The sequence below is a fragment of the Octopus sinensis genome, linkage group LG3 (genome assembly GCF_006345805.1).
Source record: "Octopus sinensis linkage group LG3, ASM634580v1, whole genome shotgun sequence".
Classification (NCBI taxonomy): Eukaryota; Metazoa; Mollusca; class Cephalopoda; order Octopoda; family Octopodidae; genus Octopus; species Octopus sinensis.
Genome location: NC_042999.1, coordinates 131,920,839 through 131,939,520, shown reverse-complemented (window position 1 = coordinate 131,939,520; position 18,682 = coordinate 131,920,839). Strand labels below are relative to the sequence as shown.

At 36.8% G+C, this 18,682-nt stretch overlaps 1 protein-coding gene across 1 annotated transcript in view; it reads right to left on the bottom strand.

Annotated features, from left to right (window-relative positions):
- The window catches only part of LOC115209096 (wings apart-like protein homolog), a 201,977-nt gene that overhangs the window by 154,452 nt on the left and 28,843 nt on the right, over window positions 1-18,682 (bottom strand). Inside the window, exon 3 of the mRNA XM_036501343.1 lies at window positions 6,212-6,280. Within this exon, the coding sequence (XP_036357236.1) occupies window positions 6,212-6,280 (69 nt within the window). The remainder of the gene's footprint in view (window positions 1-6,211; window positions 6,281-18,682) is intronic.

The window sequence follows — 18,682 nt, the reverse complement described above, 5'->3', positions numbered from 1 at the left end:
TCACTAGTAGTAAAAGCAAGTGCCCCATCATCCATGCGGACACATTTCTCTCCTATAACATCGCTATTTTCTCTGACACACTGTCTGGCAATCCGAAATACTTCAGCTCTTTGATCCTCGCGACGCTGGACATTGGCAAACCTTCTTCTTTTCTGCTACATCTTTGGCAATGTATACCTGCCGCCCAGCCTCCCTTTTGGCTATCTGGTACAGTTCCCTGCTGCCCCCATCCTTCCAGGCTTTCCAGGCCCGTCTCTTTTCACAGATGGCTTTATCTACTGCACTATTCCACACCACCACGTAATTCTAGGTCTGGAAGGGACTTTGCACCATCCACAGACTTGGTCTGTGGCACTCAACAAGCTGTCCCGTAGGAATTCCCAGCTACCTTCTATGTCTGACGTCTGAAGCTCCTCCTCCCTCTCATCAAATTTCTTGATGAGTATGTCCCTAAATTTCTGACCATGCGAAGGGTTCTTTAGCCTCCAAATCCTTCTTTTCTGGATTGGTTTGTTTCTTGGAGTCCTTCTGGCCTCAAGCTTAAAGTCACTGATGATTAGTCTATGCTGAGGGATACATTCTTCACCCGGGAGGGTCTTTGTATTCAAGAGCAACCCTGCATCCCGTTGTCTGGTGAGGATGAAGTCTATTTGGCTAGCGGAGTCTCCTGACTGATAAGTTATAGGTGGCAGACTGGCTTCTTGAAGTTAGTGTTGCAGATTGAAAGGTTACATGCATCACAGAATTCCAGCAGTCTAGTTCCCTCATCATTTCTGGTGCCAATACCATAGCCACCATGTACCCCAGTGAAGATACCCGATTCCCGCCCAACATGTCCATTAAAATCTCCACCTACAAAGATGAGGTCCTTGTTACTAGTCTTTGAAGTAGCCTGCAGAAGGGTATCATAAAAGTTGTCCTTCTGATCATTTGGTAGTCCCGCTTGTGGGGCATAGGCTGAGATAATCATAGCTGTGCCACTCTGTAGGACCAACCTGAGCTTAAGCACTCTATCACAAACCCTGACAACCTCTATGACCTTATCCACCCATTCCTCCACAAGGAGAATGCCTACACCCCCTACACCTTCCGCGTTACCTTGCCAGTAGAGTTTGTACCTAAGTGCCTTGCCCGTGAGGACCCTAGCCGAAGCATCTCTCCATCTTACCTCTTGTATGCAGCATACATCAACCTGTCTCTCTCTCTCTCTACATCTCTCAATCTCACTACTTGCCTGTCAATGTACCAACATTGATAGTGCCAACTCTGAAAACTGGGAAGGAGATGTGGGGGGACGGGGGGGATTCGGCGCCTGAGAAGAGGAGGGTTGTTGTGGTGGTGATAGTTTTCGTGGTATTTTTCTCTTTTGATCTCTCTTCCAACCTGACCACGCCGTGGGCAGGAGCTGGTGTTAGCAGTGGACATTCGTTATCGTCACTGAGTAACGTAATTAGGTAGAGGAAAGAAATACAGATATTCTAGAGTTGAGTTGGGGAGGGGGGGTCCAGTTGAGGCGGGTAGTATAGGGGAGCAACCAGTGGGGAAGGTTGGGGTAAGGAGGAACGATGGCAGGAAGGATTGGTGTAGGTTCGTAAGAAAAAAAAAAAAAAAAAAAAAACGTAGGATATTACGAGGCGGAAGGGTACTAAAAGGGGATGGTCGGATTGAGGCAATGTCAGGAGGAAGCAAAGATCGGTGGGCAGTTGAGCTATAGCGCTAGCAGCTTGTCTTTTCACAGTGAAAGCATATGAGGAGAAGGGGTAGTGGGGAGAGGAGGGAGTAGGGCGTATCCGGTGTAGATGGTGAGAACAGGGTATACTGGTATTGGTGGTGGGGGTGAGAACAGTGTTCACCGGTATTGGTGGTGGCGGTGAGAACAGTGTTCACCGGTATTGGTGGTGGGGGTGAGAACAGTGTTCACCGGTATTGGTGGTGGGGGTGAGAACAGTGTTCATCGGTATTGGTGGTGGGGTGGGGTGGGGGGCGCACCGCCAATGGCGGAAAGATGGGAAAAGATAGGATTACGGCTTGAGGTAGCCTAAGGTTAAATTTCGTAGAGAGAGAGATAGGAAAGATAAATCAAGTTATGGCGAAGGCTTGAAAGTAGCCTAAAAGGTTAAATTTTCGTAGCGAATGAGATGGGTAAGACGAATCAAGTTATCAATGTATGAATAAACGTAGTAACAACGAATAAAAATAGTAAGATAAGTTTTTAAGAACTTGCTGCGGGCATCGACCGGGAGTTGAAATTGAAGAAGAAAGTAAGTTGAATTGGGAGTTTAAATTGCAGAATCGTAATGGTAATGGCGATTTTCAAGTTTTAGCATAAGAAGAAATATAAATATACATATATACGACGGGCTTCTTTCAGTTTCCATCTACTAAATCCACTCACAAGGCTTTGGTAAGCCCAAGGCTATAGTAAAAGACACTTGCCCAAGGTGCCACGCAGTGGGACTGAACCTGGAACCATGTGGTTCGTAAGCAAGCTACTTACCACACAGCCACTCCTACATCTACAATTTGCTACAATTTGTCAAAATAATTTTTACTCTTTTATCTTTTACTTGTTTGAGTTATTAGACTGTGGACATGCTGGTGCACCACTTCAAGAATTTTTAGTCAAATGAATCTTCCCCCAGTATGTCCATTCGTCTCTTTTGCTGAGAACATAACTGCACCGACACCAGTTGCCAAGCAGTGGTGGAGGACAAACAGACACAAAGACACACACACATTGATATATATACACAATGAGCTTCATTCAGTTTATGTTTACCAAATCCACTCACAAGGCTTTGGTTGCCCGAAGGCTGTAGTTGAAGATGCTTGACCAAAGTGCTACACAGTGGAACTGAACCCAGAACCATGTGGTTGGGAAACAAGGTTCTTACCACACAGTCACATATATGTAAATAAGCTGTTTATATATATATATATATATATATATACACACAAATAATTTTGTTTTCTTTGATCTGATATCGGTGTGTTCATGTCCTTGAAACTTAGCAGTTCAGCAAAAAAGACTGATAGAATAAGTACTAAGCTTACAAAGAATAAGTCCTAGGGTCAATTTCTTCAACTAAAACCCTTTAAGGCGGTGCTCCAGCTTGACCACAGTCAAATTACTGAAACATGTAAAAGAATAAAAGAATATCTAAATAATCTTATATTCTTCCATATATTTAAATGACCTTATATTCTCTGATATATAGCTCTTTTTTGTTCAAGAGACAAGGAGATTACAACCTCACTTAGAAACTAGTGGGGTTGGTGACAAGAAAGGCATTCAGTCATCAAAAAAAAAAAAGAAAAAAAAAAGGATTTTGATTCCAATCACATATTGCAATCTTATTCAGATTAGCATCAACATATAATTTTATGTATATCTAAACTATTTGATATTCTCCTCAATATATTTTAAATAAGTCGATATCTTCCAATATATCTAAATACCCTGGCACAACTATGTAGTTAGCAAAAGAAAACTTAAGACATAAAACAAGCTCAAGCCTTCAGCATTTAAACTGGCTATATCTGGATCAAATATCATAAAACAGGTTCTTTTATTCTTTTTACTTGTTTCAGGCATTTGACTGCGGCCATGCTGGAGCACCACATAGAGCAGTTTTAGTCGAACAAATCGACCCCAGGACTTATGTTTTAAGCCTAGTACTCATTCTACCAATCTCCTTTACTGAACAGCTAAGTTATGGAGATGTAAACACACCAACATCGGTTGTCAAGCAGTGGGCAGAGTGACAAACACAGACACAGAGGCATACACACAGATATATGTACATCATCATCATCATCGTTTAATGTCCGTTCTCCATGCTAGCATGGGTTGGACGGTTCGACCGGGGATCTGGGAAGCCAGAAGGCTGCACCAGGCTCCGGTCTTATCTGGCAAAGTTTCTACAGCTGGATGCTCTTCCTAACGCCAACCACTCCGTGAGTGTAGTGGGTGCTTTTTACGTGCCACCTGCACATATATGTACAATGGACTTCTTTCAGTTTCCATTTACCAAATGCATTCCTGAGGCTGTAGTAGAAGACACTTGCCCAAGGTGCCACACAGTGGGTCTGAACCTGGAACCATGTGATTGGGAAGCAAGCTCTTACCATACAGCCAGGCCTGTGCCTGAATATCTACATTAAATATTCAACCTGCTTTAAGTTAAAGCCAGCCAGATCTGGCTTCTTGCACCTACCCTACAATTTAATTTTAAAAATAAACAACCACTACAATGAAATCTTGAAGTTACAAGATAATGCATGATTAATGAATAAGCAATGAATAAATAAGCATTAAATTTGACTGAACAGTCTGAATGATTAAAGGGTTATGGAAGTGGGTCAATGGCACAAATTAAATAAAAATAAATCGGTGGATGCTGTACAGAAAGATGCATGCCAAAAATTCTCGGTTAAGTGTAATTTACCTTTGTAGGAAAAAGGACAACAAAAACCTCACAATAATCATTAGTGACTCTTAAAGAAAAGTGACATCATTACAAGAAATTAAAAACTAACATGCTTAAAGGAAAATTCTGATCTTTGTTAGAATGTAATACAGATAACATGTTTCAGCCTAATTGGATCTCAGCCAAGAAAGGATTTTACAAGCAAAAAGAATTAATTGGGTATAGTAATTTTCATATATGTCATGACATCATTCCTCAACTTTGGTATCTTAATTTATGCCACTGGCCCACTTTGAGTTAGTTCCCTTAGCTAATTTACACTATTCTTACCACTGCTAGCCAAAATTCTCCATAAACTCTTCATAATATAATAAAAAAGATGTTTGCCAATTAATCAGGTAGGCTCTTGTTTGACTATGCGTTGCTGATGAGGTGCAGTAAGGCTGAAACATGACCATAGTTGTCACATTGAATGAAAATGAATTTTCTGAAATAAATTCAAAAATTCTTTAACTTATCACCTTGTTTCTTTGAGATTCACTAGCTTTGAAGAATTTAGTCAAACAAATGAACCCCAGAACTTATTTTACTTTTTAAGCTTGGTACTAATTTTATTGGTCTACTTTGCCAAACTGCTAAGTAACAGGTCCATAAACAAACTAACACTGGTTCCAAAGCAGTGGTAGTGGACAAACATAGCACTCACACACACACGCATACGACAAGCTTCTTTCAGTATCCATTTATCAAATCCACACACAATGCTCTAGTTAACCCAGGATATGGTAGAAGACACTTGCCCAAGGTGCCATGCAGTGGGACTGAACCCAGAACCATATGGTTGAGAAGCAAGCTTCTCACCACACAGCCATGTCTGCACCTATTGTTACTGTTCAGCTTTTGTTTTCATTCTGCAGCTCAGAGGGAAATGTCAGTTGAGAAATCTTTGTTTACATCAGGAAAAAAAACCCAACAAAACATTTTGACATTTTGATTCTCTGTTATCTAAGCCATTTATATTTGCACTGAGATATAATTTAAAATATATATACAAAAATATATTCTTTGCATAATTCTAAAAAATATTCCAATAAATTTAATTGTTCAAAAAAATTAATAAATTCACCCTACAAAGTTCATTATTTTTTTCACACATAGCCAAAATTCAAAAAATTTCTACAAATTCAAATTACTTTGTCAAAATGTAACGCTTATTTATTCATATTGTTTTCAATTCATCATGCAATATTTTGTAGCACTGAGAATTCAATGATATGCTTCTTTATTTTTGACATTGTAGGGTAGGTATGAGAGGTTGGATTTGGCTGGTTTGAACATAAAACAGGTGGGATATTTAGGCCAGATATCGCAGTTTAACCCTTTCGTTACTGTATTTCTGTTAAGATGCTCTGTGTTTCTTTCCGTCATTTAAAATATAACAAAGAATTTAGTAAAATAACTTAGTTATCATCAAGTCAGTGTTAGGAACATAAATTGTGACAAAGGTTTGGCGGAAGATTTTAATTCAAAACCTATGAAACCAAGACATTTGTACTCAGAGGCAGAGCCGGTTTCAGTCAGGTTGGTAACAAAAGGGTTAAATACTTAAAAGGGTTAGAGATGATACATAATGACTGGATGCTCACCCTGCTGCCAAGTCTAGTCTGAAGACAGAGGAAATGATATGAGTTTGCCAAGACTATGAAACTGTTTCATCAAAATGTATGTTATACAATATTATAGAGCATACGTGAGAGCTAAGTAAAGTTAAAGATACTTACTTTTTGACCAATATCTTCATCCATATCCATCACCCAAGACCGTGCATTATATACAGCTTTTGATGGAGACTGAAATAAATTCAGAAAAATACAATTTTAGTAAAGAAGAAAAACAAAAAGTAAATAAAAAAGAAGCAAATAAAATTTACTGCAAAATAATTCATGCTGATAACAGATAAATTACATATGTGGGAATGTGTTGTGTGTGTGTGCATGAGACACACATGCACACACACAAAAGCAAAGAAGTTAGTCTTTCATCTTTTAACTTGTACATGTTTCAGCCATTTGATTGTGGTCAGGCTGGAGCACCATCCTGGAAGGTTTAGTCAAATAAATTAACCCAGTACTTTTTTTTTTCAAGTCTCACACTTATGCTATATTGGTCTCTTTTGCCAAATTACTAAGTTACAGAGACGTAAACAAACCAACACTGATTGTCAAGCGGAGACGGGGAACAAATCTAACACAAACACACAGATAAACACATACAGACATAATACATAGATATATAGGGAGAGTTTACGAAAAAAACAAAAGACGAAGACAGGTGGTGTACAAAACAAACAGATGTATTAGTATAACACTCAGGAATAGAAAAAGTCTTTTACATTTTGAGCCTATGCTCTTCTACAGGAAGTGACACAGAAAAAACAAAGAGAGAAAAAAAATGTGTGTAGTGGCTAACGATCTATCATGGCGATATATAGATAGATAGAAATGGTAAGACAACAAAAGAAAGAAAGAGACCTCGATATTATGTAAATAGAGGATTTTCATTACATTTACTTATATATATCTTTTAAATTTGTTTACAGGAAATGTTTTGAATATGTAAATAAAGCTCCTATTCAATTATGCTGGCCACAGTCTAATGATGCTGACTGGTGAACCATATTTTTGGGGGTTGAATCAAGTTGTACTGATATAGTGTAAGATAAATATAGTAGTACTAACAATAACCTTTGGATGGAATTTATAAGCATCTGATGCATTGCTATGCATGTTTCCACTAATCACATGTCTCTTAAGATCACAGTCTGTATTCCTGGGGTGGTTACAGTGTAGTCCGCACTATCTGTGGGCATAGGGTAAATCATCTTCATGGATTCATTTCTTCATGCAAATAGCGATGCAATAAATGTTTATAAATTCTACCCAATAATTACTGTTAGTATTACTATATACATAGGTTATTTTCAGTTTCAGTCTATATATACAGGCTTCTTCCAGTTTCTGTCCATCAAATCCACAAGGTTTTGGTTAGCCCAGAACAACAGTAGAAGACACTTGCTCATGGTGCCAGGGAAAGAGATAAGACAAGATCATGTGGTTGGGAAGCAAGTTTCTTAATCACACGCACAGACATGCCTGAATAAAAAGAAAATGAGTGGCTGTGTGATAAGTAGCTTGCTTACAAACCACATGGTTCCGGGTTCAGCCCCACTGTGTGGCACCTTGGGAAAGTGTCTTCTACTATAGCCTCAGGCTGACCAAAGCCTTGTGCGTGGATTTGGTAGATGGAAACTGAAAGAAGCCTGTCGTATATATGTGTGTGTGTGTGCGCGCGTTAGTTCAGCAGCACCATCATCATTTTAATGTTCAGTGTTGAAATGGAGGAAGGCTACATTTGGCAATAGCATAGAAGATGAGCATATTAATGATAAAATTAAGATCGATGCTAATTAATAACAGGGTATTATTGGGCAAAGCATTAAAGAAACTCCCAATACTGAATCATCTGTAAATTTTCAGCCAGGATTCTGCTCATCAAAGATGAAATAACTACCCATGTAGTAGACTACTTATCATTACAATTAACCTAAAAACAGTCATGTTCACACATGAGCTGTAAAGGAAAGGGGATATTTAATTGAGTAACAAACTTAAGCTTGTATAATTGCTATTTCATTTTAACCTTTCAGCATTCAAATTACTCTATCAAATGTAATGCTTACTTATTCACACTGTTTTGAAATAACCGTTTTGATTTTTAGAACGACATTGTAGGGTAGGTGTGAGAGTTCGGATCTAACCAGTTTGAACATAAAAACAGGAAGAATATTTGAGCCAGACACTTTATTTTATATTGCTCCAGTCCACTCAGCTGGCAAAAGTGAGTGGTACCCGTATTTCAAAAGGTCAGCCTTGTCACACAGAGAACATGTTAAGGGTACAAGTGGAGTGCTCAGCCACTTACACATTAACTTCACAAGCAGGCTGTTCCGTTATTCAGATCAACTGGAATCCTCATCGTAACTGACGGAATGCCAGTTTATCTCCTTTTAAAAATATGAGGAAAGAATAAATACTAATTAATTAACTCTCAAACCCTCTTATTACCTTTTTAAAGTTTGGCTTTTATATTTCATGTGTGTATGGTCAAATTAAACATTAGAGAAAATATGGCATTTTCAATAAATTTCTATACTTTAAATTCCTTCAAGAATTTTGTTATTTTGTAAAAACACTTCAATGACAATAATATTTTCAGAAAAAAAAAAAATCATTAAAAAAGTATTTTCCCCAAAATAACTTCCTTTTAAGATATTTACTGCATATTTTGAATTTCAGACTGGAGGGGGAGAAAGAAAGAGAGAGAGAGAGAGAGCAAAAGAGAGATACAGAAAGAGGAGGGAAGAACAGAAAGACAAGAGAGAGAGAATGATCTGTTTTTGGCAAGAAACTGTATCAAACTGTACAATAAAGACAACGATATCAGGAGAGAGAGAGAGAGAGAGAGAGAGAGAGAGAGAGAGAGAGAGAGAGAGAGAGAGAGAGAGAGAGAGAAAAACATCTTGTACACATTATGAGAAGTTTTCCATGGAGCCAATGAGGGTTAGAACAAATAAAAATCAATGATGTTTAAAATTGATGAATCGTCAGCTCAAAGCAAGAAATATCTTGCTTCCTTTCACTACATTTTAACATTCTCAGTGAACAGAGATTGTCTAAGAAACAGTTTTGTCAAACAGAATCTATGAAGCGGTTACACAATTATTGATTATTTCACTGATAGCTATTATCTTGTGTGTTGCTGTTGTTATTTTTGTTTAATTCAGAACACTACAAAAAAATTTGGCCCTGTTTTATTAAGCATCTATACAATATGTGATCCATATAAACTTTTGATAACTTAAAAAGATACTCAATCAAAACTTGATGAAGTATATGAATTACTGCCACTGATGAACATAACAATAAGGACAAGACAACAGCCACAACAGCAGCAACAACTACAACACCTGGCTTTGCAGGACCTTTATATCTGTTTATATCACAGTGTGATGATAAAGACAATATTGAAAACAACAGCACCACTCACATGAAGGGAGCTTTTTTTGTTCCAAACAGGTTGGACACAACTGAACTTCTGTAAAAGAACAGAAGATGAAGTTATATTTAACTGTGGAGATCAAATTACAGAATGGTGGAGTAAAACTAAGAACTGGAGTTGAGTTGTGGAACAGTAGAGGTCATCATCATCATCATAAATTATTTAATGTCCGTTGTCCATCCTGGCATGGTTTGAGCAGTTTGATCAGGGCTAGTAAGCTGAAGGCCTGCACCAGACCCTAGTCTGATTTAGCATGGTTTCTATGGCTGGATGACTTTCCTAATGCCAACCACTCTGAGAGTGTAATGGGTGCTTTTGTGTGCCACTGGCATGGGTGCCAGTTGCATGACACCAGTATCTGCCACGACCAAGTTATAAAACTGTAGAACTGAGAGTGTATTATTCAATGTAAAGAAAACAGTAATTTTTTTATGTTACAGCACTCCTGTGGCTCAATGCTAAATTTGGAGAGAGTCAACTCAGAGAAGAATTTGTGAAGAATTACACTTCATGTATAAAAAACACCAGTCTATTAGAAATCAACTCTTTCGTAGTAATGACTTCCAGTTCCATACTTTGATCTCACATATTTAGAATTTGGCTCCCACACGGAATTACAATTTGACTGCCCTGCAACTACTGGGAAAGGAATTTGATAACAAAGGACAGGCCTAATGCTTTATATGTGGTACACAGCAGCTGGTAATTTGACTCCTGGTAATTTCACACCCAGTATTTTGGCTCCGGTAATTTGACTGCAATAATACTTTCAGTTAACTGTAAATCATCGAGCACAACAATAATATTAGGAGTGAAACTGACTGGCAGTCAAATTAACCAGGGGTCAAATTATCAGAGTCAAAATACTGAGAGTGAAATTACCAGGTGTCAAATTACCTAGAATTGTGGTGAAGGTGCATGGCTTAGTGGTTAGGGTATTTGACTCTTGACAGTAAGTTTGTGAGTTCAATTCTCGGTGATGCATTGTGTCCTTGAGCAAGACACTTTATTTCATGCTGCCCCAGTCCACGCAGCTAGCAAAAATGAGTAGTACCTGTATTCCAAAGGGCCAGCTATGTCACATTCTGTGTCATGCTGAATATCCCTGAGAACTATGTTACGAATATGCATGTCTGTGGAATGCTTTACCACTTCCATATCAATTTCGCAAGCAGGCTGTTCCGTTGATTGGATCAACTAGAACCCTTGTTGTTGTAACTGATGGAGTGCCAGGTGCCCCATAGACAGTCTCCTAAACAATAACAATAGAAATAAAAATAACAACAGTAATTTCAACCACAAAGGCCACAATAAGAAATAGTGACAAATATCAATGTAGCCCACCCACATCAGTCAGTTAATTAATATTACAAAACAATTAAGGTGGTGAGCTGGCAGAATTGTTAGCATGCTGTGCAAAATGTTTAGTGGCATTTCACCAGTCTTTATGTTCTGAGTTCAAATTCCACTGAGGTCGACTGCTTTCATCCATTCAAGGTTGATGAAATAATTACCAGTTGAGCACTGGGGTTGATGTACTGAGTTGAGCACTGGAGTCCCCCAAAATTACTGGCTTTGTGCCAAAATTTGAAACTAATATTACATTTTACAGTTTTTATGAGGTTAAGCAGGGGAGAAACAAAATCTTTATCTGCATAGCACAGTGGTCTACTACAGAGTGCTTTTCTCACAGAAGGACCTGAACTTAGCAGTTGAACAAGTCAGCAAATCATTCAAAGATACAACATCATGACTGCAATTTACACTCAACAGTACCTATTGTACCTATTTTGAAGCTGTTGAAAATTAAGTGACTTGCCTTAGACACAACACAACACCAGTAATAGGATACAGAACATTGACTTCTGAGTCAATTACCCAACATTCTATCATCCATTCATAAATCATATTTCAACAGCTTTTCAAGTTAGTTTTGTCAATGGCAAAAATTTTGGGCTATTGCCCAGATGTATTATACATATGTCTCTGAGTTGCAGAGTCAAGTCAAACAATTTCTAAGAAACCTGATTTCTGAAAGTTCAATACAGCATTACTACAAGCATTATTAACATAACAGCATTACTACAAGAAATGGCTTATAGATTTACTAAGGGAATGTTGTTTGCTGTAGTTGTTTAGCACCATACCTATGATTAAAGACATTCCAGCCATGACCAACCAGTTTTTTCAAGGGAATCTTAAACAACATTATTTAATGTAGTGGTTCCCAATCCGGGTAAAAATTTTGCTTTAGATCTATTTATTGCAAGAAATAACTAAGTTTCTTTCTTGAATGTTATACATTGTTCAACCTACACTAGTGAATATGTGATAAACAAAATAGGAATTTTGAAAAAAGTATCTATAATACTAGATTTTAAACATCAAATGGTTATGCAGGAGGGGAGGGGTCCACCAGAATGGAACAGTAATCAAAGGGTTCCACAAATACTGTTAAGAAATATTTATTTGAGAACCACTGATCTAATGTGTGCAGTAGGATATGATTTAAAGGAGATCTGGCAGTTATTTCTAGCAAAGTGACCTCATCAGGCTTCCTTCTCTGCGTGAGGTCAACTTAAAAGAGAGTTGATAGGAAGGGTTGACCAATGACAAAAAAAAGAAGAGGGGGTGGTGGAGTGAAGGGGTCTTAAGATGTTTGTCAAGAAATATAAGTAGTACTAAATCAAATACAACCACCATTGCTATCTGTGTTATGTTGAAGTTCAAACGTTTGTAAGATTCCAAAGTACATTCAACATGATTATGAATATAAGAATAGTAAGGAAGATTGCTCAGTATGTTATAACTGAATGCACAATACAACTGTTGACTCACTGTTCCTTAGCTTAATTGGTTCATTAAAAACGAGCCTCAGCTATTTTAATCCCATATAAGTCAATAAATGCACTTCCCTGGAACAGGATCTAATTCAATAATGGTGCTTAAAGACTGACATTCATACATGAAGCAGAGCAGATTAAGGTGTTTAACTACATACATGAAGCTAACTATGCGAGTTTCTGCTAAAATTAGGATGAAGTTCAATTTTTGTTTAATAATTAGAAGTTAGTCGTGCTTAGCTAAATATTTGTGTATCAGATAAGTATATCTGGCATAATTGAGGTTTCTCTAATCTTTATGCATATGAATAGCTTATTGAGGTTAGCATATTTGTTCCTATCTACTGAAAGTAACAACTTACAAAATCATTTCTTTTTAAGGATGAAGTTGAAAAGCTCTTCGCTATTGATTTTGTGTTTGAATGCATAAGTACAACTAGAGAAACAAGATCAGCTTATAATCTTACAGATGCTTCACAGTGACTTCCAAGCTGAACTGGAAAGTCTAAGTTACTTGATAACAGCCACTTCAGTTTCTACTTGACTAATAAGCACTAAAGAAATCAGTCAACAGGAATTTTCACTGACAAATTAAAAATTATCTTTCCAGTGACTTGGTTAAAAGAATCTGTATAAATTATAGCAATAACTGAAAATAACTGCTAATCTTGTTTATTTATTCATTTTTTGTTGTTTTATTTAGCTTAATAGCCTTGTAAATATTTTCCAAGACAACAAGCATTGTTTTTACAATACATTAAATGCATTTAGGTAGAGTGTCACCAAAACTGCCTCAAATAACAATTTTATAAAACACTAACGTTGTCCAACTGTTAAGAAATATTTATTATGTACTACTGCCAGTAATAAGCTGCATACTAAACATTAAAATAATAGTGATTAATTAAACATAATATAATGCTATCTTTATTTTGTTAGTATAATTTGGCAATAAAAGACAAATCTGAATAGCACAGATGTGATATTGTAAGCGACCTGATGTATAAAGCATGTAATAGTTAATGTTTAAAAAAAAAAACATGATATCTGAAGATAAAAGTATGACAATATATCCCATGACATTAAAATAGATATTAACAAAGCCCTTGAAAGTCATATAAATATAATCTTCATTAGTATTCAAAGACCTGACCTTTACATGGTTTCTATCATCTCAACCAAAAAGGTCAGTAATTAAAAAAAGAATGTAGTTGGAGAAATGCTTTCTGGTTGAGAGTTTCATATAATAATGTAACAAAACAAAGTAAAAGCATTTATGTAATTTTGTCATAAATTCTTCATTCCTCTAATGGAATAAATAGGCAAACGATGACAACTGAATCAGCTGCATTAGATCAACAATTTATTATGCTTGTTTCAAACCACAAATTGTTTTGGAATTGCCAACTGCTTAACTACAAATATTAAAGCTAAATTTTCAAAATGCAACAGATTTATCTTATGTATTTTACTTGTTTCAGTCACTGGACTGCAGCCATGCTGGAGCATCACCTTAAATGATTGAGTCAAACAAATCAACTCCAGTACATGTTTTTTTGCTTTATTTTTTTTTAAAGCCTTGTAGTTATTCTATTGATCTCTTTTGTTGAACTACAATGTTATGGGGACATAAACAAACCAGCACCATGACAGGCTTCTTTCAGTTTCTGCCTACCCCCTTTCACAAGGCTTTGACCAGCCCAGGGTTATACTAGAAGACACTTGCCCAAGGGACTGCACTGTAGGACTGAACCCAAGACCACATAGTTGGGAAACAAGCATCTTAGTTACACATTTATGCCTGAATAATTTGAATGAAATTACTGTAAACCATTGCTTTAACCCTTTGGCACTCATTTTTAGAATGATATTGTAGGGGAGGTGTGAGAGCATAAAACACATAGAATATTAGGGCCGGTTTAAATGCTAAAGCAGTGCTTTTCAAACTTTTTGCTGGAGCGAAACCCCAAAAAAACATTTCACTGGCTCGAGGAACCCCTGTACAATAATTTAATTGTCCTATGCACACATATCTGCACAGGAGAATTAAAAATTACTGTCGATTTTAGCATTTTTGTAACTTCTTGCGGAACCCCTGGACTGTACTGGCGGAACCCTAAGGTTCCGCGGAACCCTGGTTGAAAACCACTGTGCTAAAGGGTTAAAGTTTTTCTACTATCTCTATGTTGAAAGAGACAGGTAATTGCAGAGTTTTATTTATTTACTTAGTTCCTCACTACATAAAATAATTAGTAAAGAATCATCCCTGCTGCTCTTCACATACCTCTACTTTAATTATCAACAATCATCACTGCCTCTCCAAATCCTAAATGACAGGTTCCAGCCTGATTTGGCTTGGTTTCTATGGTAGATGCCCTTCCCAACACCATCCACTTTACAGCGTGCACTGGGTCTTTTTAATGTGGCACCAGTACAAGTTCATTTATGTGGTGCCAGCAGGAGTGCTTTTTACATGACACCAGCACAGGACTCTTGCAGGGCAATCCTCTTCACCAGAGGAGGCAACCGTAACACTTCTGCTGAGGAGGATAGGTCTTCTTGAGTACAGCAAGATGCCAGGTATTGTGGGTACATTGTTTTAAATAAACCATGCATTATCATGTACCTTTGAGATTTCAATGATGCAACTGTATATTTTTTTAGAATGATATTGTAGCTAAGCATGAGAGGCCAGATATGTCTGATTTAAACATAAAACAGGTATAAAGTTCAGCTGGACATGGCCAGTTTAAATGTGAAAGGATTAAAAGACATAAGAGTGATTTTACATGACATATCTACTTCAATTGACAAACTTTAACTTGTTTCAGTCATTTGACTGATGCCATGCTGGAGCACCGCCTTTAGTCGACTCTAGGACTTATTCTTTGTAATCCTAGTACTTATTCTATCATTCTCTTTTGCCGAACCGCTAAGTTACAGGGACGTAAACACACCAGCATTGGTTGTGAAGCGATGTTGGGGCGACAAACACAGACACACAAACATATACATACACACACACATACATATATATATATACATATATACGATGGGCTTCTTTCAGTTTCCGTCTACCAAATCCACTCACAAGGCCTTGGTTGGCCCGAGGCTATGGTAGAAGACACTTGCCCAAGGTACCATGTAGTGAGGCTGAACCCAGAACCATGTGGTTTGTAAGCAAGCTACTTACCACACAGCCACTCCTACGCCTTTAGTCAAGGTTTTAAAATTTCAGCTTCAGCTAACAAAAATATTCCCATTATAGAAGCAATCTAAATAGAAATTCAGCTACAGATTATAAACCGATGCCCACTTCTTTGCTTTAACATATAAAAATATTGTTACAGACCAATGCCAAACTGTTACACTGCTTACTACAAATATTAAAATATATATACATATATATAAATGTGTGTGTGTGTATATATATATATATATAGATATATATATGTTTATGTATATAATCAAAAATACTTCTGCCACATTTTCTTGCCTAATAATTGTTTTTCTGTCCTACATTAACATATTTTTGTTGTTATGCAACATTCATATGGAATATACATTTACCTTTTGCTTGGAGTAATGAAGAAAGAAATAACAAAGGTAGCTAAAAATTGCTAAGATATCTAATAAGGAAAAACGTCTGTCTGTTGTTTTAAATGAAGAGTAGTTCATTGCAGCTACTCTTAACTGCTAATAGCTAATGACTTATTCCCCTTGATAAGAACTCTTCTCTGACTGTTATGTTTTATGACACTCAGGAATTATCACAATTTAATTAATCATCACTGCAAGTATGTTGTTAAAAGAGTTGACTAACTACCAGGCTATAAGTTAAAAATCTCACAGCTATATAATGACATAACAATATAAGAATCATTAATTACAATGTCTGACATAAGTTGCAACAAATAAGCTTCTTGTTTTAACTCCAAATCAACCCTCATCCTATCTTATATATTTTTCTTAGATATGTATTGAGAACAATATTATCTGACAATTTTTTTTTCTGTGAAACAGGTGTGTGCAATTTGAGGGAGATTTAGCTATCCTCTTAGTTAGTGTTAAAAACATAGGCTACTACCATTGCCACCATTGCTACTACTACTATTAATAATAATAATAATGGTTTCAAATTTTGCTACAAAGGCAGCCTTTTTGGTGAAGGGGATGAGTCAATTACATTGACCCCAGTGCTCAACTGGTACTTATTTTATTGACCCCAAAAGGATGAAAAGCAAAGCTGACCTTGGTGGAAGTTGAACTCAGAATGTAAATATGGACGAAATGCCACTAAGCATTTTGGCTGGCATGCTAATGATTCTGCTAGCTCCACTGCCTTAATAACGGTTTCAAATTTTGCCACAAGGGCAGTAATTTTGGGGAAGGGATTAAGTCAATCACATCAACCCCAGCGTATAACTGGTACTTATTTTATTGACTCCAAAAGGATGAAAGGCAAAGATGACCTTGGCAGAATTTGAACTCAGAATGTAGTGGTAGACGAAATACCTATTTCTTTACTACCCACAAGGGGCTAAACACAGAGAGGACAAACGGATTAAGTCGATTATATCGAAACCAGTGCGTAACTGGTACCTAATTTATCAACACTGAAAGGATGAAAGGCAAAGTCGACCTTCGCGGAATTTGAACTCAGAACGTAACGGTAGACGAAATACCGCTAAGCATTTCACCAGGCATGCTAACAATTTTGCTAGCTCAATGCCTTGATAATAATAACAATAATAATAATAATAATGGTTTCAAATTTTGCCACAAGGGCAGCAATTTTGGGGGTTCAACTGGTACTTATTTTATCCATAAGGATAAAAGGCCAAGTCAACCTTGGTGAAATTTGAACTCAGAACTTGAAAACAAAGAAAATGCTGCTAAGCATTTAACCAGGCATGTTAATAATTCTGCCAGCCCATCACCTTAATAATAATAATAAATCTTTTCAATTCTGGTACAAAGCCAGCAATTTTGAGGGGATGGACAAGTCAATTATATAAACCCCAGTACAGGCATACCTCGGCTTAAGTTGTTTCGATTTAAGTCATTCTCGATAATACATCGGTTTTCAAAAATAATATGGAAAAATAAAAATCAAGTGAAGTCATTTTACTCAACTTTACGTCTTTCCACCACAAATATTGGAATCGTAAAATCACCAGAAAACCGTTAAAACCACATAAAATCATGTTACTGTACAATAGATAAGAATAAAAGCATATAAAATCATATTAAAATACGTGCAGTAAATGTTAAGATACACACCATAAAGTAGTGTAGCTTAGTGAACACATCGAACAAGAACAGCCAGAGTCAGCTGTTGATGTTGACGATCCACAGTCATCTACATACGTGATGTAAACCACCTAATTGTATGTATGAATTGGTAAATTTAAAATAATTGTCTTTTTTACTATTGCAAAATAATAATAATTACTGAATTTGTTTTCTAAGTTTAAAAATGGCTTTTATTTTTACCATGTCTTATTGTAAACTGCATTCATAAATAAAGCATGTGATGTACGGTAAAAACTGCCAAATTGTATTTGTAAATTTAAATTACATTTTTTTTACTGTATTGTATTGAAAAATAAAAATTGTTTGTTTGTAAGCTTAAAATAGGTTTTTATTAACCGTGTATTATTGAAAATGCATTCATAACTGGGAATGGTTATTGTTGGTTTAGTCTAGAGACAAGTAAATTTGGCCTAGCATAGCCTAGAGACAAGTTAATTTGATTTAAGTTGCTTTTCAACTTAAGTCATGTCTCCTGGAACCAATTAATGACGTAGGGTGAGGTATGCCTGTATTTGACTGGTACTTTGAAATGCCTCTAAGTATTTTGTCCAATGCAATAATAATACTAATAATAACAATAATAATTTCAAATTTTGCCACAAGGGCATCAATTTTTTTTGGGGGGGGAGGGCATATAGAAATTGTACAGACAGCAAATGATGGTAACATTTGTTTAAAACTGTTGCATTATGTTATGGCAAAAAGACATGATCACAAACTCACACACACGTATTGATGCAAATATGTACACACATATTTGGGGGGGGGGGGCTTTCAGTATCCATCTCCCAAATCTTGCCAAAGTTGTTGCACAGAAGGACTGAACCTGAAACCTTGTAACTGCTTCCCAACCACATGACTATGGGTTCAGCCCCACTGCATGGTACCTTGGGGAAGTGTCTTCTAATGTAGCCTCAGGCCAACCAAAGCCTTGTGATTGGGTCTGGTAGACAGAAACTGAAAAGAAGCCTGTTG